Here is a 23150-nt window from a genome sequence, read left to right as displayed (position 1 = left end):
TGAGGACCTCAGGTTTTTCTTTTTTTCTTGATGCTTAGCGATATAGGGTCTAGGCAGGGAAAGGTCTGTTGGAGGGTCCGATGGGTGACTAGCCTGAATTCGGACATTGTTTGATTTTATTTCTTTTCCTGAGGTTTTCACATGTATTGGCTAAACCATATCCTGCATAGACTGATAAAGATGTCTTTTATTAATTAAACTGGAGTACCATGTGTGGCCGCCTAAGGCAGAGGGGCCGTGGAAAATTTTCCTGTCTAGACTGTCTTGGAGGGATTTTGGAATGAAGGCTGCCAGACAGGTTTTCGTTCTCACACTCCATACAGTTGATATATTGTTAAAAATAATACTGCAAGAATCATGTGTTGGAGAAATTGTTCTCTTTGTTTTTCGAGACTCAATTAAGTCTCGCAGGGGGAATATGTAGTGTAAATATATGTGCATTTGACGCATAACAGTTAAAAATAGCACTGTAGCAGCTGGACAGAGGGTCAGTGACCTCCTAAGGGGAGAGCAGTGATTGATGGTTAGTAGGGACTGAACTGTTCTATGGAATTTGACCTCTGAACCCTTGTTTGTTACCTCAGAATAGTACTGAACCCTTCTATGGTACTAAACAGGTCCTATATAAGCTATGTTTGATGTACAGAGAGACAGGTGGATCGGGCTGGGTCTCTCTCCAAGCTGCTGCAGAGCTTGTAATTGATGCTGAACTCCTTGATGTAATAAACTTTTATGATCAAGAACAGTGTCAAGCGGATTCTTCTCAACACATCATCGCAGCATTATTGTTCAGACACCACACTCACTTAATAAATAAATACTGGTAGTTGGGAATAATATTTGGGGAGGATTCTTCTCTGTGGCAGCGGCAGGTATTAAAAACACAGAGTACAACAGAACACAAACCTGTTAGGCCTATAAATGTTTACATGTTGGTCTAATGTGACCTGACAGTCACATGTCTGTGAACAGAGAGAGAGAGAGAGACATATATGACATCTTTATCAGTCAATGCAGAGATATGGTTTAGCCAATACTTGTGAAAACCTCAGGAAATGAAATAAAATCAAAACAATGTCCGAATTCAGGCTAGTTAACCCATCAGACCCTCCAACGGACCTTTCCCTGGCTAGACCCTATATCCCTAAGCATCAAGAAAAAGAAAAAACCCTGAGGTCGCCATATATTAACTCCATAACTGAAAGTATAAGTCTTTACACAGTTAACACAAAAGGAATATGATCGTTAATTAAGTATTATTCATTCAAATATGTATTCATATATCAAAGCAGACACAGGAAAGTATTCCACTGCAGCTCCTCAGCAGTGTCGACTTTCAGTGTAGCGTTGATGCAATCCAGACGTTTCCACACCTTCCTTGTCCAGAGTCCATTCATATTGTCCTTGTTTGAGTATTTGAATCCCCATCTGTACATCCCCATTTACTCTGGAAGAAAAGAAAACACCAACCAGTATCTGTTGCAAAATAACACATGAAAATTAAAACCTCAATATATGGAAATTAAAATGGATATCTTTCCATCATCACAAAGGCATCTGAGTGTTCTCCCCAGGCATCACATCTCCAACCCATCTCAATAAATTTTTGCATGTTACTAACACAACTTCTCCCCTTTCGGTAGTCTTGTGCTTTCTCGTCCCTCTCCTCTCTCCTCCTATCACTTCCTGCAGGTTTTCTGGCTCTGGAGCTGTGGAGTCTGGATCTGTGGTTGCGGGTCACCTGCTGACCCCGTGTTCCTGCTCGACACCCTCTGCTACAACGACTATTGTTGCTAGTCTTATTGTTATCATTGTTATTATAATCATTAACATTACGATTGTTATCATTAACACTACTATAAATATCTGTACCATTTTTCATTTAGTCTATAGCAACATCACCTTTACTGTCTGTACCTCTGTATGTATATTGTGTAGGCTGCCTCCCTCCCCTCTCTCTTCTTTCATCCCTCTTTTTTTCTCTCTGTTCCTCTCTTGCTCTCTCTCTCCTTCACATAAAGACTGCAATAACCTTCCCTCTCCAGTCTTCTCATATCATTCAGCAACGCATACTTTCTTGAGGTTAATGCTCTTGGTGACCTCTGCACTTTCACATTCCACTGAAATAGGCCCTGCTGTTTCTGGGACATATTGAAAATCAATGTCCCCAAATCTCCTTTCCTGTCCATCAATTGCAGAGTCATATCTGGCATCATCAGAAGTGGACACATGATCATCAACATTGTCCACTGAATGGACAATATCTCCTTCTGGGTTTTGGTTCTGGATATTGTCATGCATCTCTCCTTCTGCCTGTTCTTCCCTATTGTCCCTTGTTCATAAACATCCATATCCAGTCAACAAGAATGCATTCCTTCACACTATCTATCAAGCATGCTTCCACTGCACCTTTTTCCTTTATTATTTTCCTTCCTAAATTTGTGCTACCTCGAGTTTGTAGATATTTAATGAGAGGCTACTTCGGACAGTTTAATAGGGCTACCACTGGCAGTTTATTAAATCAAAGAGTTTAGCATCAATTACAAGCTCTGCAGCAGCTTGGAGAGTGACCCAGCCCGATGTCCACTCTGTCTCTCTGTACATCAAACATAACTTATAAAGGGTATGTTTAGGTATCTGTTAGGTACCATAGAAGGGTTTGAGTCTGCAAAGTAAAAGGTCAAATCCCATATACGGGTACAGTACTATTTTGAGGTAACAAAACAAGGGGTTAGAGGTCAAATTCCATAGAAGGGTTCAGTCCCTACATAACCACCAATCACTGCTCTCCCCGTAGAGCACCTCCCCAAAGGTCACTGACCTTCTGTCTTGCTGCTACAGTGCTATTTTGAACTATTTGAGTCAAATGCATAAGTATTGGATACTACACCGTCTGGGAAGAGATCTGCTGTTGCAGCACCTGACGGCAGAGCAGCTTCTTCCCCCAGACTGAAAGACTTAAAAACTCAAACTCATCCTCTGCATTGCTCTGTGGAATATGGTTTATTTCTATTTACCATTATGTGATTGTTGTGTACTGGAGTTACAAACTACATTTTAATGTTGTAATGTGACAATCAAAGCTACCAAAGTACATATTGTTAAATGAGAAGAAGTATATATTTGATACATGCAACAATGAACATTATTCTTTTACTCATGAATTTGTTTTTCTGGTGCTGAAATGTTTCTCAATGTTTGTGAATTATTAAAAAAAACAACCACTTAATATCAGGTTAAAATATGATGGAAGCGTGTTCCTTGTAACGGGTATAATATTCCCAAGTGCTAGTAATGCGTTATATTACTGCGTTACAGCAAAAAGCAAAAAATTACAGCAATTGTGTGTTACTTTAGTAACGCATTACTCCCAACACTGATAACCTCCAGTCATCACAGCTCGGCTGAACTAAACATGCCACAATTTGTTGAGAGGAGAGGGTTTGTGATGGATATGAGGTGGGACAACAGTAGGTGCTCAAAAGACTTCATAACCACAGATGTCAGGGTCTGTGGTCATTTAGTCCTGTCCCTCTTGTTCTTCCTATGGTTGTCCTCTGATAGTGCCTCTGCCTGCAGTGCTTCCTCATGTTGCCCTAAAAAAGTACCCAATCTCCTGGCTTCAGGTTGTGAAGCAGAGCTGAGAAAGCAGTAGCAGTTGTATCCATCACCATCTTTACAGTGTTCTTGGATCCCACTCCACGGGCCTGTAGTCAGTCAGCCATGTGGGCAGAAACCCCTGAAACAGCTGAGATTGGGCAGGAGAGAGAGAAACACAATAAGCAGCAGCCTTGCTTGTTCAATGAACATGCTGTAAACACAGTGGCAGACACACTAGATGGCGCCCCAGCACCCTCTCCCACTGACCATATCTTGACTCTGTTCTGTGACTTTTTGTGTAAAATGGGTCCTTCATTATTGCCTGGAGTGAAACTTATTTTTGTATGTTTTGTTATAGTTTCATGTTTTACTGTTCACCTGTGGAGCAGTTCCTCCCATACATTGGCATTTATGTGTATATATTATTCAGAAAAACACGAAGGAAGGAAAACCTAGAAAAAGTTGATGTTCGCTGTTCAGAAGTGCTGCCAGCAACACATGATCTGCTAGACCTCTGTACGTATGCCCACACTAACAAAGTCAGCACTGTGGCCCTGACTGATACACTGGGCGGTCAGCATTTGAAGAGAGGAAACTTTTTGTTTGCATTTGTTAGCAAACTGTTGTACAATATCAGCCACATTTTAAATTTTTCCTCAAAAGGCCTGACTGACATCTCTGGAAGACCCTCTCAACGTGTTGTTGAAAGACTGGTGTGTCATGTGATGTTTGTTCTTCAACACACACACAGATGTGTAGTGATGGTGTAACCCTCCCCTCCATGTCTCTGCTGGGACGTCCTCACAGGCAGCATGTTGTCTCTGGGTCATTCTGCTTCCTCCGTCCTCCAGCCGGTGACCCAGAGATCCACTGAGCTCCTCCATCATCCAGGATGTTCTCCTCACTTTCACAGGTGGAGGAAAGCAAGACCTCCACTGTCAGGCCGGTCAGGACAGGAAGTACACGCAAAAAACTACAAAATACCGTGAATGTGAGAATGCATCAAGTTACGTCCTGTGGGGACGTAAAAAACTGACCCGCCTGACAGTGGAGGTCTGCAGTTGGACCCCTCTTGAGGAAGGAAGAGCCCGGCTGGATCCTATGAGGACGTCTGTTGCCGGGCAGAAACAGGCTGCTTGTTGATTGGTCGGCCGATCTGATGGACAGTAAAAGTGGAAATTCTAATATAAATATTCCTCCAGAAGTGTAAAAGGCAATAACAGCAGCAGCAGAGGCTCTGAACGTCTTCATGATGATTCAGCAAATGAAAATGATTCCATGTGTGTGGAATCCAAATCAGAAATGAATCCTAAAAACTCTGTCACTCTGTCTGCTTCCTCTTCTTCAGCCAAAAGACTTCTCTCTTCTTCCTCTTGTGAATCCTGAAGCAGGTTTAACTGAGTCTGGGTCTCTCTGGTTGATCTGGTCTCAGTGAGACTAACAATGGCCGTCCTGGATAACCAGTATCATGAAGCTGCTTATAGACTGGCTCTGTTAACTCAGGGTTTTCCATCCAACTATTCAGTCCAGTTAGTCTCACTAACAGTTTTGTTATCACCCAGTACATTTAGCTGTGCTCACATTGAGCCTCCGGGGGAAAGTCACACAAATAAGTTATGTTAGTTACTGACGTGGGCGGGGTCATCACCATGGAGACGGGAAGGTTCATTTCCTGCAGTCAGAGCAGGTTAGAAAAAAGTGATCTTCAGATCTATGTAGTGACGTCTGTGACTGTCTCTGATACTGTACGTCCTTTTGTTCAGTTTGTGTTTCTAAACCAAAGATCTTTCTTATACGTATATTGACAGCAGAACAGATGCTCGTTGAGAGTGTAATCTTAATGCAGCCCCGGGTTGTGGTACCAATCTTCAGAGTAATTTATAAAACTGGACTTATACTGAACAAAATTATAAACGCAACACTTTTATTTTTGTTTTACGTTGTTCACAAATCTGTTAAAATCTGTGTTAGTGAGCACTCTTTTGCTGAGATAATCCATCCACCTCACAGGTGTGGCATATCAAGATGCTGATCCGACAGCATGGGTAACAGGTGTGCCTTAGGCTGGCCACAATAAAAGGCCACTTGAAACTTCCATCACACAGCACAATGCCACAGATGTCGCAGGTTTTGAGGGAGAGTGCAATCGGCATGCTGACTGCAGATACATCCACCAGAGCTGTTGCCCGTGATTTTAATGTTAATTTCTCTACCATAAGCCACCTCCAAAAAGGCATTTCAGAGAATTTGGCAGTACATCCAACCGGCCTCACAACCGCGTGTAACCACACCAGCCCAGGACCTCCAAATCAAGCATCTTCACCTCCAAGATCATCTGAGATCAGCCACCCACCATCCGCAATAGAAAAATAAACACAGTGAATATAGAATAAAATAGATTATTTCATGTAAATACATTTAACTACAACTCAATAACAAAAACAGACAGGTGCTGGTCATATAATTAGAATATCAAGTTGATTTATTTCAGTAATTCCATTCAAAAAGTGAAACTTGGATAATGTATACATTCATTCCACACAGACTGATATATTTCAAGTGTTCATTCCTTTTAATTTTTGATGATTATAACTGACAACTAATGAAAACCCCAAAATCAGTATCTCAGAAAATTAGAATATTGTGAAAAGGTTCAATATTGAAGACACCTGGTGCCACACTCTAATCAGCTAATTAACTCAAAACACCTGCAAAGGCCTTTAAATGGTCTCTCAGTCTAGTTCTGTAGGCTACAATCATGGGGAAGACCGCTGACTTGACGGCTGTCCAAAAGACGACCACTGACACCTTGCACAAGGAGGGCAAGACACAAAAGGTCATTGCTAAAGAGGCTGGCTGTTCACAGAGCTCTGTGTCCAAGCACATTAATAGAGAGGCGAAGGGAAGGAAAAGATGTGGTAGAAAAAAGTGTACAAGCAATAGGAATAACCGCACCCTGGAGAGGATTGTGAAAAAAAACCCATTCAAAACTGTGGGGGAGATTCACAAAGAGTGGACTGCAGCTGGAGTCAGTGCTTCAAGAACCACCACGCACAGACGTATGCAAGACATGGGTTTCAGCTGTCGCATTCCTTGTGTCAAGCCACTCTTGAACAAGACACAGGGGGCTGTTACTTTGTCTGTAGTCCGCTGGCAGAACACCTGTGCTTTCTGATAAGGTGCTGTCGTGCTGTTGCCTAGGCGACATAAATTTTGTTTTACGGTGGATGGACTGTAACATTACAGAGTTGTTATTTTCTTTAACTTGAAATAATCCCATACTTTGGAAAAAAATTTTCTTTCTCCACTTTGCAAACAGATCCATTATAATCACGTCGTGTTCACAGCGTAAGCGCGATGTGCGACAGTAATAAATGTCCCTGCTAAACAGTGTGCTGTATAGTTACATGGAATAAACAAAGCATTGATGCAAAGAATTTGTGTCAAGGCATTTTATGAATCAATTTTATCGATGAATCGTTTCAACCCTAATTGATATGATTTTTTACCAGGCCAGGCCTATTTAAAATCGTAGTTGATTGCAGCGCATGGTGCTGCGCATATATTCGCGCAGCACCATGTCTCTCTCTCTCCAACACCGCTGCACAAATTTGTCCAACACAACTGTCAATGTCGGAGACCCAAAAAAGGAGGAGCCTAGCTAATAAGGAGAGCTATGTTAACATTAGATCACAGCTCGGTTGTTGCGGTAAGCATGCTGTAAAGAGCGTTAAGTCAATATCAACTGTCATTTTGTAAAGAAAAAGCGCTCTTTTGCACTGCACAGTGGGGTTTGTGTCGGGGTTCTGTGCTCGTGCACGGTTAGCGATCACACTACACGTGTACTGTGCCAGAGTCCAGTTTAAACGATCACACTGGTCAAACGAACCAAACTTTGGGGGGTAACTGTGCCCAGTACGGATCGCATAGTGTGAGTGCGCCCTTAAAGACTCACTAAACCCCCAAACCTCTTATTTCAGCTGATAACCAACGTGTATGGGTATTTAGTAGAGTTGTTGATGGATTCAGGTCCAAATCTGGACTCACATAGTGCTATAAAATGCAGTGACTGCCCTCTACTGGTTGAAACCTGGATACTCCAATTTAATTTTGTTATTGGCTGATAAACCCTCCGGACTGACGCTTTCCAGCTCTTTCCAAATCAAACTTCCTCAGCTGTCATCACATGACGTTAGTCCAGCACAGTCACATGATAACAGCTGGTTGTATTCAGGGCAGGAGGAAACAGCTAGCTCGGCTCTGTGGAAAATGTCACACTGACGCTTTGTGGATACATTTGTGTCTTCTAAGAGTTCTCCTGTTGGTATAAGAATTACCACATTGGCCACAGCTGTACGGTTTCTCTCCAGTGTGAACACGTCTGTGGATTTTTAGGTCACCTGATTTAGAGAAAGTTTTTCCACACTGTTCACACCAGTACGGTTTCTCTCCAGTGTGAACACGTTGGTGGATTTTTAGGGCACCTGATTTAAAGAAAGTTTTTCCACAATGCTCACACCAATACGGTTTCTCTCCAGTGTGAACACGTTGGTGGATTTTTAAGTGACCTGATTGAGTGAAAGTTTTTCCACACTGTTCACACCAGTATGGTCTCTTTTCATTATGAACACGTTGGTGGGTTTTTAGTTGACCTGATGCAGCAAAAGTTTTTCCACACTGTTCACACCAGTACGGTTTCTCTCCAGTGTGAACACGGTGGTGGGTTTTTAGGTTATCTAGTGCAGCAAAAGTTTTTCCACACTGTTCACACCTGTACGGTTTCTCTCCAGTGTGAACACGTTGGTGTTGTTTTAGGACACCTGATGTAGTGAAAGCGTTCCCACACAGTTCACACCAGTACGGTTTCTCTCCAGTGTGAACACGTTGGTGCTCCTTTAGGTGGCCTGATGCAGTGAAAGTTTTTCCACACTGTTCACACCTGTGCGGTTTCTCTCCAGTGTGAACACGTTGGTGTTTTTTTAGGGCACCTGATGCAGTGAAAGTTTTCCCACACTGGTCACAGCTGTACGGTTTCTCTCCAGTGTGAAGTCTCAGATGAATCTTCAAATATCCAGATGTTGTGAAGGATCTGTCACAGTGCTCACAGCGGTGACGTTTGATTCCATCTCTTCCTCTCCTCTATAACAGAGAGAAACAGTAAGTGAATGTCATGGTGGAGCGAGCTATCTATAACCATAAATGACAGAGTATATCTTTGAAATCACATACTAACCTACCGTACCACAGTGATTAGGACTTTCTATTACATAGTCAATCATACTCAATATGTACTGAATATGTAATAAATGACAGAAAGTAACAAATTACAATTAATCAAGTTTCTATTATTGAGTAGTTTTTTTGTGCACTTTTGAGGGCCCGAGCATGAAACATGCGAGGTCCATATTGAAACTGAAGGGATTTTTTTTTCTGCAAAGTAATCTAATTTTAAGAATTAATCTAAATCAACATCAAATTTTCATTGTGTAGTCTAAACCCACTGACTATTAACAGTTGTACAAACAGTGAGTTTTCGTGGAACGGCTAACCCATGGCATGGCATCCAAAATCAATGATTCTCTTGGAGCCATAGCCTAAACCCAACAGGAAGTCGGCCATTTTGAATTTTACGGCCATTTTTGGATTATTTACACACTTCGTACTTTAACGAACTCCTCCTAGGGATTTAGTCCGACTGACCTCAAATTTCTGCTGTGCCTTCTAAAGGCATTGACGATGAAAAGTTGTGCTATTTGCGAGTTTTCGTGAATGGGTGTGTCCGTGGCGTGGCGTCAAAGATCAAGTCTTCGCCATGACACAGGAAGTTGTTGTAACTTCAGTGTACATGCTCACATCTGAACCAAACTTTACGTGCTTGATAACTCTCCCACCCCGCTATGGAGGACCGATCCTGACAGTCAAATAAATACAGATATAAATAAATGCTCAATAAATAAATAAGCATCCAATTAAATACACAAAAAAATAAAAGTAAATAACTAAATGTAGGTATTAATTAAATTATACAAGGAGACAAATGTATATATTTTAATTAGCACCTTTACTTATTCACCTTTGTTATAATGACCTTATTTGTTTATTCAACTTTATTTATTACTAATTTTTTAAATGTATTTATTTATGTGTGTGTTTTAATATTTTTGTCTGTTGGTATGGTATTTATGGTATTTATTTCTGCCTGTACTTTTTAAATTTCTGTATGCATTTCTGCCTCATTATGCAAATGAGGAGGGGCAACTCTGAAGACAATACTACCAGCAATGTCTTCCTTCTCTTTTCACGTAGACGCTCCGACAGACAGTGCTTTCAGTTTGCTGCATGCATGGACACAGAACTGCGGTACAGGTAGAAGCACACGGTCAGCTGGCTGCAGCTAAATCTGGAGTGCACTCGTATTCAATTCTGTATGGTAAATTCAGTTTTAACGGAGCAGAGCGAGCTGACAGGCAGAGTTAGAGACTTTTTCTGTCTGTTTCTCTCTTTACAAAGATGCATGTTGCAGTCAGAGTCTTCTCTGAAGAGGGCAATGAAGTCTCAGTAGTACCCGATGCGAGCACCACATACAACACAATTTATCAAATTACACAACGGATATACAGTATGAAAATAAGATTGATTGGATTATACTCACAGGAAGTATAAAACCTGTTACATGCGTCTATTAAAAGTAAAGTAACACAAAAATGTCAGGGAAATTACTTAGAGTTAAGTACTGCAGTTGTACATTAGAAATACCTTCCTACCTTTCTGATAGGAAGCCTTCTTGAGGTGGTATAAAACATTTCTTCTTATATTCTTATTTGATTTGTGGACAACTATGACCACATGAATTTAAAAAATTAAACATTTCACTGCCCAAGTCAGCTATAACACAAGTCTTGTTCATCAGACTACATGCTGTACAGTATTTGTGGACAGATTTTGTCCCAGGATTTATTATGCATTTCTTCTTCTTCGTTGCATGATTTAGAATAAGGTGAGAAATGGGTCTGTTCTGAGTTCATCCTGCACTGCAGCAGCTAATAAAGTCCATTTAATCCCAAAAATGCTTTTCTTTTAGGCAGGCTGGAGCAGAAAACAACTCACCTTTCTCAAGTTGTACAGTAATGTCACATGTGTATGAAGGTGGATCAAACCAGCTAATCTTAAATGTCAAAGTAGAGAGGAGCCTAGTAGGCCTATTTATTTTCATTCATTACACAATATGAATAAGCTATGCAGACAGTTGTAAAGAAAGAACATCTTTTTCTTCTGTTCTCTACTTGTTATAGTTACACAGTATTAGGGGTGTGGGCTGTATTAAAAGTATGCACTGTTCTCCCATGCTCTAACACACAGTAACGATGAAATGTGTGCTGTTCTCACATTCTTCCTCTGTATGTACACATAAACAACAAGGCAGGGAAATATAAAAGGAATTTATTTTATTGTTTGGGTACATTATTGTTCAGTGCACATGCTCACATCTGAACCAAACTTTACGTGCTTGATAACTCTCCCACCCCGCAGACATCTACACGCCAATACCGATTTATATTCATAGCGGCAAGTGCTATGTAGCTCCACATAGGGGACACAGGAAGTGACATATAGCACCTTCATGCGGCGTCGGAACCCGTAGCAAATTCACAGCCGCACCGGCAGAGCTCCAGAATGTGCAACTCGGTCGGGGCCCGCCCAACGCTGCTTGCAGCTTTAATTTTTATTTTTTTTACAAGCACTATTTATTTATTCTGTCAAAATAGGATGTTAAGTCCGTCCATAAAGCTAGCTAAACATCATTGGTGATTTAGAGTGCAACTTAGCCTCTCTTCCAGTCTTCTTAAATCACACACATACACAAACACACTTCTCATTCATAATTTCCCTTTGAAGAGTAGTCTAATGTACTATGGCAATTTACTGCTGAATTTAATAGGAAAAACGGACAACTGTGGGAACTGGACTACTATTTGAGCTTCGTGGGGGTCTGTAGTATAACGGACGTTACCGGCGGGGATTAATAAACAAATAACAGAAGCCTGGACAGAGGCTTCTTTGCTCATTACGTGGTCAACACTCTCTCTCTCTCACACACACACAGCAGCCCACTACTTGCCCCAGATGTGTGAGATACTGCAACAAAGATTAAGTTTCAAAAGCCTGAAATTAACCAACAAAGACAGCTGCTCAAGGAGAGACGCAAATCCGCCCTTTATGGTATCATATTAATTATTATTAATCATGTCGTAATGACATTCATGCGGCTGAATGAATGTGTCTTGGCATGTTCCATCAAAATATCTACCACTATCAATTTTTGTACATCTAAATCACGCAAATTATGATATGCCAACAGTGGCTGTGGTGAGGAGGAGTTTCTTTATGTGGGTAACTGTTTATATAACAGTGTGTGTTAAATCTTTCACTGCTCCAAAACAGCTGATTCAAACTATCAACTGGTTATGAATCCTGAAGCTGCTTCAATCAGCTGTGTTGAAGCAGGGAGAGATTAAATCATGCAGGACAGGGGGTAACTTTCTTCAGGAAAGGGTACGAAACACTGTCGTAGTACATAAACTTCAGTTCAACTAAGTTTAATTCATAAAGCCAGCAGAGTCTTTGCACGCTGTTTAAGTGTGAAAAAGCTACACCGAACGGTCTAAACGATATAGATCTTTATTTTATCCCAGTCCCATTTCCCCAGGGGACTATGAACCCATACAGGCGCTGAGTAACTGTATTGAGCAGGTCAACGATTGGATGTGCCAGAATTTTCTTCAGTTAAACAAGGATAAAACTGAAGTTATTGTTTTTGGAGCCAGGGAGGAACGATTGAAAGTCAGCGCTCGACTTCAATCTGTAATGTTAAGAACCACAAATCAAGCCAGAAATCTTGGTGTAGTCATGGACTCAGACCTGAATTTGAGGAGCCACATTACGACAATTACAAAGTCAGCCTACTATCACCTGAAGAATATATCAAGGATTAAAGGACTTATTTCTCAGCAGGACCTGGAAAAGCTTATTCATGCATTTATCTTCAGTCGACTCGACTACTGTAACAGTGTCCTTACAGGCTCCTTAAGAAATCCATCAGACAGCTGCAGCTGATTCAGAACGCTGCTGCTCGAGTCCTCACTAAGACCAAAAAGGTGGATCACATCACTCCAGTTCTGAGGGACTTTACATTGGCTTCCTGTCTGTCAGAGAATTGATTTTGAAATCCTGCTGTTAGATTATAAAGCACTAAATAGTTTAGGGACAAAATACATTTCTGATCTTCTGCTTCGTTATGAAGCATCCAGACCTCTCAGGTCGTCTGGGATCAGGTCTGCTTTCTGTCCCCAGAGTCAAATCTAAACAAGGAGAAGCAGCGTTCAGTTATTATGCTCCGTATATCTGGAACAAACTCCCAGATAACTGCAGGTCAGCTGAAACAGTCAGTTCTTTTAAATTAAGACTGAAGACTTTTCTTTTTACAACTGCCTTTATAACTTACACTGCACTGTAAATTTTACTGTCCTGTTTGCTTTGTACCATTGCTTTTAATTAAATATTTACACATTTACCTTGTTTTTGAAATGTGCTATACAAATAAACTTGCCTTGCCTTCTTTTGGACAAATAACTACATGTACAATATTGACAGCGGCATTCAGTGGCAGTTTACAGTTTGTATAGTAAATATGTTATATATAATAAATACTTTTAATAATCTTGAAGATTTTGATATGAATGAAATGAGACTTAAGTGCTGAATAGCAACAAGGGGTTAAGTGTCTTGCTCAGGGACACAGTGGTGGATGGGTCACAGTGGGAATCGAACCCGGGTCTCCCACACCAAACGCAAGCATCTTATCCATGTGCCATCACCACCCCAATGTTGTATCAGTGTTTCCCCTATATGGATGCTCCACTGCTGAATCAGGACCGCCGCTCCTAAAATTTCCCACGATCATTAAACTTCACTTCCTCTCCTCGTTCTATGCAGAACATACGTGACAGATGGTGTTATAAGAGCAGCGTAACTCTGAATCAGGAGGTGCGTAGCGAGTGTTTGATTGTCCGAGTGGCAGAAAGTGATGGTGAACGCGAGCGGAGGAAAATATTCTGGCAGTAAATGTGCGGTGTCTGTTACAGAGTGTCAGCTTCTCAAGACCAAGAAAAGTTTCCCACCTGCTGTAAAAGTGAAGCCTGTTAGTGCTAAGTTAGCTAACATCTCCCCTTCAGACAGCAGCTGAGCAGCTTCTACAGCAGCTACGGAGCTGCTATGTAACTTAACATTAGCTCAATTTATAGAAAGTAACTGGAAGCTGGATTTTATTACTGCACAGAACATCAGGTACAAACTTAGACTAAACTGACGTAGCCTGCAGCTCCGTCCTGTACAGGCTGATTAAATTATTTTTCAGTTTTTAGTCTGAAAAAGTGGTTTTGGAAAAGAAAGGACGGAGGTTAGTAAAGCTAATTAGTGATGCAAACTAGTCCTTATAAGCTAACGAGGAGAAGTTTCTTTTTGGATTTTAATGTGCAAATAAAATGCACCTCAGAAGGGAGGAGGAATCATGCTGCCTATTAATGTCTACAGATAAATGTCGGAAGCTGTAAAATGAAGACACAAAAGGCAAACATGAACAGTCGTATCTATAATGAGGTCATATTAACAGGGTTTTAGGGGTGGAGTCCAAAACATGCTGTGCCTTCACTGTAAAATCACTGTGGAGAAACAGAACCAACCAAATTACTTTCTCCAGATCTAAAGGTTGTAGTTCCTCCAGCAGACTGATCTTTGGCTGTTGGTTATTCATTATCTGCTCTGACTGAAAATAATGGCCCAATATGATGTTAAATTACATATTTTTCATTGGAAAACATAAAATTTTCTTGCCGGAGGAGCCCCAAACCCTCCGACCAACACCATAAATCTCACATTAAACTGGGAAAACACTGCAGTTTTAAGCTATTCTAAGGTGCATCGCATGCTCATGGACACAAGAGCAATGTTGCTGAGACATGTTGTGTTGGGGTTTTATATTCAGAAAAACATTTAGCTTCACCTCCGCTTGTTTGTGAAGTGTGACTATTTCTTACTATTTGTGTCTGTCCTGCCCCCCACAGCTGAAAAACATCCTAGAGGAAACACTGTATATATTTATTAAGTTGGTTACTACTTATTTAAGCCTAATAGGTAAAGACAGGTAACAAATTTGATTATAGTTGTAGCATGTAGTAAATAGTAATTCAATTAGGCCCATTGAAAAAGGCTGGCAATTTAAATTGTTTGTTTTGAGGTAGGCCTACCTCGCTATGTTACGCAGCACAACATGATGTTACACCCTCCATGCCATTTGCAATTCCCCATGTAGACAATGGGAACACCAAATGCCTGCTCTACAGTTTCTATGTGCAGGTGTAGTAGGATTCAGGAAGGGAGTAAGGAGCCAAGGTTTTAGAGGGTAGCCAGAGTCCCCCAACAGGACCCCATCGATAAAGTTGAGAATTTTGAAGAATATGAGAGTCACGGATTGATCCAGGCCAGCGGGCCACACAGCTGAGGAACCGAAGATCAGAATCACAAACAGCCTGAATGTTTAGGCTGCGATATCCTTTTCTATTCACAAACTAATGTTCATGAGCAGATGGAGCCTGGATTCGGACATGTGTCCCATCAATTGCTCCAACAACATTGGGAAATCTTGCTATGCTGAAGAACCCTCTTTTGACTTTGTTCAGCTCAGCAAGTTGGTTTGGAAACTGAGGGAGCTTATTTGAAAGTGCCCTTGATACCCTGTATACCACCCGTGACTGCTGGGCTGCTGTGGCCTCTTGAAGTGGCAGGGCTCAGTACTTCAGCTAATTCTTCTGTCAGACTCAGTATAGCTTCCTTGGGCAAACGAAACCGACCGATGAAGTCCTCATTACTATATATTTCCAGTATGTTACTGTGGTCCCTAAGAACTCTTTCCTTTTTCATAGCTCTCTCCATAACATCGCCAGCAAACCACAAATTATGAGCCATTTTTCCTTTGGCTGTTTGTAATGTAACTGATTGCCAAGGTAACAGAGTGTCTTAGACCGAAGTTAGCCGGGGGGGCGGTGTCTAATGTTTTAGTGAAACAGTCTAACTTGCATTAGACTAGTCTAGGAGCAAAGTTTAGACTAGTCTAACACTATAGACCGGTCTAAAATAGCTTCATCTAAAAAGCCTAACAGCTTTCACAACAATGTAATTTAACTTTCCCTTAACGGCCGAACCGGAAGAAAACGTTAGCTTTGTCCCGCTAGCTAGCATGCTAACACCCAGACAGCAGGCTACATGCTACAAGAGACCTCCTCCTCCTCCTGCTGCTCCTCCTCCTCCTCCTCCTCCTCCTCTCCGGTTCCAACCGTCACATTAAGTGTGGGTTCTGTAGAGATACGGGGTTCTGATGGCTCCACTGTTGAATCCTGCTACATTACATCTTGTTTACAGTCAATATGAAGCTACGTGTCGGAACCAGGCCGAGCTAACGCCACGTTAGCTTCTTGTTAGCTGCTAGCTGTGTTCATGAACACTGACCTGAACATCGGTGCTATCAGAGCTCGAGCCTGCCGTTTGTCCTCCGGGGACGTTGTTGCTCCGGGGCTCCGGGTCCTGGTTGTCCTCCTCCATCCCGCTCTTGGTCCTGGTCTCTGAGATCCAGCAGGTCTCCTGTGGGACTGACTTTGCTCTTCAGATCAAGTCCTGCAGCCCGCAGACGTGACGGAAGTTGAACGACATTGAAAACGTGATGACGTTTTTCTCGGCCCACGTCCATCCTCCAGCTGCGGTCAGATATATCTAGATGTCTTATGGTAGGAAAGATTCTGCAGGTGTTGCCATAATTAAAGGAAATTTTTTGGTAGATGGTTAATGTTACTTGTAGCAATTTAAAAGAAGCTTAAAACACAAAAGGTCAATACAGTCATTTCAGATTAGACTGTGAGAGTTATTTTCCTCTTTTTAACATAAAACAAGACAAAAACAGAAAAAAAACGCCCTTCAGTAATTGGCTGATTTGATAAAAGTAAAATCAAACAATGAAGAAATTACTGCAAAGCATTAAATCATAAAATCAGATAAAGAGTGAACAAATAAACACACTTCATCTATCAAATTCAATGTTGAGAACTCCATTAATCAAAGTATTGGTCAAATTATGTACCAAACTGAAATACTGTATAGAGTATATGGCGTTGTCAGCTGAAATGATAAGAATAATACAAACAGAGGCTTGTGTTCTGTAATTATTATGCTGTTTATGTTAATTTTTCTATAGAGGTCATCATTAGTTTAATAATAATAATAGTTTGATTGTTGTGACATCATAGATTGTATTAGTAGGACTGTTTTCGTTTAGTAGATGGTTTTATTTTCTATGTAAGTTTGTATCCTTCTTATGTCTCTACATGTGAAGAAAAACTACCTTTTCCTGTCATAAGCTATAAGGTGCTTCTTTTTCTCTTCTGGGCCCCTGACAGGCTGCAGAGTTCGCTTAAAGTGACTATTTGTGGTCCTGCACATCTGAATGGCCGAATGTTTCATCTGTACCATTTTCAGACAAATGTCTCCACACAACGAGCTGATATCAGTGAGGAAGTGTTGTAGAAAGACTGTTGTGTCATGTGATGTTTGTTCTTCAACACACACACACAGATGTGTAGTGATGGTGTAACCCTCCCCTCTATGTCTCTGCTGGGACGTCCTCACAGGCAGCATGTTGTCTCTGGGTCATTCTGCTTCCTCCGTCCTCCAGCCGGTGACCCAGAGATCCACCGAGCTCCTCCATCATCCAGGATGTTCCCCTCACTTTCACAGGTGGAGCAGAGAGGAGCCCCAGCTGGATCCTATGAGGACGTCTGTTACCGGGCAGAAAAAGGCTGCTTGTTGATTGGTCAGCCGATCTGACGGACAGTAAAAGTGGAAATTCTAATATAAATATTCCTCCAGAAGTGTAAAAGGGAATAACAGCAGCAGCAGAGGCTCTGAACGTCTTGATGATTCAGCAAATGAAAATGATTCCATGTGTGTGGAATGACAATGGCCGTCCTGGATAACCAGTATCATGAAGCTGCTTATGGACGACTGGCTCTGTTAACTCTGGGTTTTCCTTCCAGCTCTGAGTGTGTTGAGGTGAAACAGGATGAGTTGTTAGTTCCAACATCATCATCACAACCATGAAGGAAGAGCTTCATCTGAGACCTGCTGAATATTTATTAGACAGATTATTGGACAGATGCTGCAGGAAGCTTTCAGCTGGCAAGAGACACAAGACTTTAAAACATAGAAACAGGACTCTGAGACTAGATCCAGGTCCACACAGGTTCCAGTAAAGACACTAGTCATAGTCCAGTGAAGCCAACAGGTTGTTAGTAACAGTTGTTGCCATTCGTGCAAGATACGTTTGGTTTTAGCTGACTTCCTTTCAGCATGAATTGAAAACCCTTTTAAAAACCTTACAAACGACAGTTGACAAAGCAGCAACCATAAACTAAACATTTAGTTGAACAGGCTATATGTAGTTTTTTAAGGAAACCACTTATTAAAAATCAAATGATTACTTTCTTTTTGTAAATGAGCTCTAACTTCACTTAGAAATGAAACACACACGTGTTTTCTCTGATTCTTGCAACAGCCAATAATCTGCTATTATTGTCAACGGGCCGAGTCTCTCTCAGACCGCAGCCACAACACCGCAGCTAACGACATGCACTCATGCAGGCACGCATGTAGGATCTGGTTTGAATATCTCACTCAGTGTTAACATCATATAGCTGATCTTCACTGAAGAGCTGGAACAAGTTGAACACAATAAATATGAGATGCTGCCAGACGAGCGTTTGTTTCTTCAGCTTGAAAGTCATTCAGGTGAAATGTAAAATGTTTGTGCTGTTAAAATTTACTTTCTACTTTTACTCCACATCTCAGGGAGGGAAATTACTTCACTACATTAACCTGACAACTTAAGTTAGTAGTTACTTTACAAATTACGACTGTTACACACAAACACAAGAGTTAAAATTTAGTGTTTAAAATGTTTTGTTGAGTTAAACTCCCAACAGTTTATACAATTATTATTATAAGTTTTCTTTTACACGATATAAATCCTCCACACCAGACTCTACTACTGAAAATCTCTAACAAAGACAATCATCAGTTACAGTCTGATAAACGGTCTTTCTGCTCCTCTAACCCAAGTTTAGCAGCTGTCAGTCGGTATGCAGATTTTCAATCCCCCGCTCTGCTTGGCCCTCTCCACACAACGCTCTGAAGCTGTTACATACGGACAATCTCAACGTTGATAGGCTATCTTAAATCAGCATCATGCAAATTTCTCACTTGAGTTGAAAATATTCAACTCACGCGAATTCCTTCACTTCGCCTTTGCGTCGCTTCGCGCTGCCCGACAGGAAATCGTGTCTTTACATTCACTTTGTATGTAAACTCACCGCCCTGAATGCTCATTTCGCTTTTGGTCTGAAAGCACCATTACGGATTTAGCTGGTGGTGGCGCATCTCGCTTTTGTGTTTCAGGAATGGGGATGTTCAAGTGGCCATAGAGCGACTGGCCAACCAGGGTAATCCCGTTACTCCTGATCGCCACTCCGACTATGTTTTGAAGATTAGCATTGAGGGTCCGGCAGGGTGGGAGATTACGGTCGGTTTTACTTGTAAATCAATTTCTGGTTCGGATGGATCTATTTTTTGGAGCGTTTAAGAGTGAAATAGGCACACGGTAGATCCCTGCACCTAACGTTACAGAAACAAATCATACAGTCGCTTCTCACTGCCTGACTAGTATTTTGGCTATGCTTTATAAATAAATACGTTCACCTAAACTTTTAGCAAACAAACGTTTGGGCAAACTGGATTTTCACACAGAAAAAATATCTTCAAAATTTAATACCTTGTTAAATGGCGATTAAGACTTTTTAATGGCCTTAATTTTCGCAAAATTGATTTATTACCTTTTAAGACTTTTTGGAGGATGGAGGAACAGCAGCACTCTGTTCTCTTTATTCTTCATCTTTATTGGTCTGTCTGCTTAATGAGCAGCAGGTGGCGCTCAAACACAGTCTGACTCTTCAACAAAACCTCTGGAAGCTGTTAGACTCTGAAGGACAGAGTGAAAGTCTGGAGGTTTCTTTTGACCCCAAACAGACTCAGAGGCTAAAGAGTGGGCTTTTGTTTTCCACAAGTGATGCAGTTCATTAGAAAACATGATATTTAATAAGGAATGTGAGAGTGAGAAGACGATAAAGAGGTTTTCCACCTTTGTAAATCAGCTTCCACCGCTTGTTTTGGTGCTGCTGCACAGACATCAGAATCTGAAGTAGAAGTTAAAGGTTTGTGACTGCAGGATCAAAACAGGACGTTTCACTTTCATCATGCTCCTTTGAAAACACAACTTTTCTCTCTTTGATTTCTGATCAGCTCGGAAGTGACGCTCTGTGGTGACAGCGGTGATGACATCATGGTAACCATCATCCAATCCCTACTCAGCCTGGGTGGGCAGGGTCATCACCATGGAGACGGGTAGGTTCATTTCTTGCAGACAGATGCTCGTTGATACTGCAGCCTTAATGCAGCCCTAAGTTGTGGTACAAATCTTGAGAGTAATTTATAAAACTTTATAGATTTACTTTCAATCCGGTGCCCTCACAGAACTGACGGGATGATGGTGAACATGTCACAGTACGTTTGACTGCCAGTCTGAGGTTACACCAACTGAGTCTGTGCGGTGGAAATTGTACTTTTCCTTCTGAAGGAATTAAATAATAAAGACGTTACAACAAACAGGTGTCTTTGTGATATTTATTAAAGTAAGAATAACAGAGTGATTCAGCTGAAGGGCAGAGCTCATACACCAGAGGGCTGTTAGAGAGTCTGACCCAGAGAAACAGAGAAGACATTTAATGCTAGAGAATAATTGTGGAGTCCAACAGAAAAGCCTTTCTCAGCCTTGAACCACAGTGGAAACTCCTTTCTCACAGGAAAGCATGAAACAAAACAATCTCACAGAAGGTCGTTATATCAAAACACTGGTACACTTAGTGAAAATTATAACACCACATAAGATGAGCAAAGAACATAAAGTAATGACATATAGAGGATTAATAAAAGTACATATACAAGGTATATACACAGGTATCCTGAAGTAAAATTCAACACTTTTTAAGACCTTTTCAACATATTAAGACGGCTGCGCCACTTTGAGCTGTAACCGGTAGTCAGCAACGCACCTTTAAAAGAGGAATGGTGAAATTTAAATATACTCATTAAATTTTTATGGCCTATATATGACCAGGTTGTAATCTCTTCTAAAAGCTGAGGCATTCACCAACCTTCTCAGTCTGTATAGGCCTGTTTTCTTTGTGAAGAACTGACCGAATTTCCTGCAAAAATCCATTGTCTTAAATCGGCTATGACGTTTATGTTTATAGTTGTAATTTATTTTCAGGCAGAAATATTGAAAGGGTGAACTGTTGGTTGCAATCTGAACCCTTACTGCTAGATGCCACTAGAAACTACACAATGAACCTTTAACTTACATTTGCTATAAATTGATTTTGAGACTGTAAAAGTAAACACTCGCGGGGGGGCTGGCGCCTATCCCAGCTTACATCGGGCGAAAGGCGGGGTACACCCTGGACAGGTCGCCAGTCCATCGCAGGACCACGCATAGACAACACATGTTGACAATGCATCTAGCTCTTCTGTTTGAGTAACGGGGCTGTTAAAGGTCAGAGCTTGGTCCGACAAAATGGAGGATTACGTTTGGTTGTATCTGTGACTGGTAAATCAGTTTTCCGGTTAACAAGGATCTATTTTTAGGTGCGTATGAGAGTGAAATACTCGCACTGTAGATCACTGGGCCTGACGTTATACCACACAGAAAAATTACACAGTCGTTACAACATGCCTATCTAGTTGTTTGGCTATGCAAAATAATTATGTATGTTCACACACACTTTTAGTATACTAACTCTTTGTGCAAAAATAATTTTCACATTGACAAAAGTATCTACAAACTTTTATAACTTGTTAAATGGCAATACTATTTAATGGCCTTAATTTTTGCAAAATTGATTTATTACTGTTTAAGACCCCGGACACCCTGATCTAGGTAAAATCTATAGGTTTCCATTTCAGTTGCCCCCTTGACCATGGTCACTTTATAAAAAACTGTCATCAATCGACTAATCTAATCTAATCTAATTTAATTTTGTGGAGAACACATGTAATATGTTGTATACTTTCTGTGAATATAATCCAATTAATCTTATTTCCATACTGTATAGACACCTTATTTTGAAAACCGGACGTTGTTCACATGTGTATCCTCGCGCTAAATTCAGTTACCATAAAGGCTTGAATACGTGTGCACTCCTAATTTAGGGAGGTTGTGTGACAGAAACACTCAAAGCGGGTCAGACCGTTTGTTGCCAGCCACAGATGGTGTGGATGAACAGCGATTTTGGCGTCTTTCTCTGACATTTTAAAATGCTTCCCCACTGCCGACATGTTAACGTAATTTTTCTGTAAAATTTAATCGGTCTTTTGACTTATTAGGCCGAACACCGAAAATGCTATTTTTACTGTTTTCAGCCGATTAATTTCGGTGGCCGAACAATCGGTGCATCTCTACCTTTGCTGTCTGTACCTCTGTGTGAATATTGTGTAGGCCAGTGGTCGGCAATAGGCGGAACTGGCCCGCCACGAATAATATCTGGCCCGTGTCCAGATTGCTTTCATAGCAGAATATTAAAAAATTAATAAATTGACAGTGGCTTGTGCTGAAACAGATCTCAGTCATGACAGCAACAGTTACTCACATTATCATTTCCTCTTAAGTGACTGTGCCTTCAAAATAAAGCACTAGAATGTTTTTTTGCAGCAATGCTTTATCTCAAGTTTATTGAGAGCTTTTACTTTGACAAGTTCTGAAGGACATTCAAAAGAGTCTCTGGCGTACTTGACACACCTCTGAAAAAGCCGCCAGTAAACGTGAATTTTCTCAGGGAGCGTCCATAGATTTATGAATGCGGATCAAATGCCGGGATGAACACATACCGTGAGCATATCCGAAAGTGTCATTACAATCAAATTGTTTATCAAGGGAGAAAAAAAATATCTTCCTTACGTTGGGATCAGTCATACAACCCTCCCAATCGGAGTCCCGCACAATACCGACTGAGCTAAACATACACACGAATATCCAAGAGTCAGAAAAAAATTTACTATATTCTGGCCTGCCATGTAACGTCTTAAAAATATTTGCATATCTCGCATATGCATATCTCTCTCTCTCCCCCTCCCTCCCGGTTGAGGAAGATGGCCGCCCACCCTGAGCCGTGGTTCTGCTTGAGGTTTCTGCCTCTTAAAAGGAAGTTTTTCCATGCCCCTGTCGCTTAGAGGGAATTGTTAGGTTTCTGTAAATAATATCAGAGTACGGTCTAGACCTGCTCTTTTATGAAAAGCTCAATGAGATAACTGTTGATTATGCTGTAATGCGCTATAATAGTAAA

General features: G+C 41.1%; 2 protein-coding genes across 2 annotated transcripts in view; both read right to left on the bottom strand.

The window, feature by feature from the left end:
• The window catches only part of LOC119912613 (butyrophilin-like protein 2), a 566400-nt gene that overhangs the window by 262226 nt on the left and 281024 nt on the right, over positions 1–23150 (bottom strand). The gene's annotated exons all lie outside the window — the stretch shown is intronic.
• LOC119912603 (zinc finger protein 208-like) overlaps positions 1–23150 on the bottom strand; it is a 117313-nt gene that overhangs the window by 71712 nt on the left and 22451 nt on the right. The window contains exon 3 of the mRNA XM_038731875.1: positions 7937–8661. Coding sequence (XP_038587803.1) covers positions 7937–8661 — 725 coding nt within the window. The remainder of the gene's footprint in view (positions 1–7936; positions 8662–23150) is intronic.

Source organism: Micropterus salmoides, unplaced genomic scaffold (assembly GCF_014851395.1).
Source record: "Micropterus salmoides isolate LMB-PRFRI ecotype aquatic unplaced genomic scaffold, ASM1485139v1 Ms_hic_scaffold_2, whole genome shotgun sequence".
Classification (NCBI taxonomy): domain Eukaryota; kingdom Metazoa; phylum Chordata; class Actinopteri; order Centrarchiformes; family Centrarchidae; genus Micropterus; species Micropterus salmoides.
This window is presented reverse-complemented; position numbering and strand designations above follow the sequence as displayed.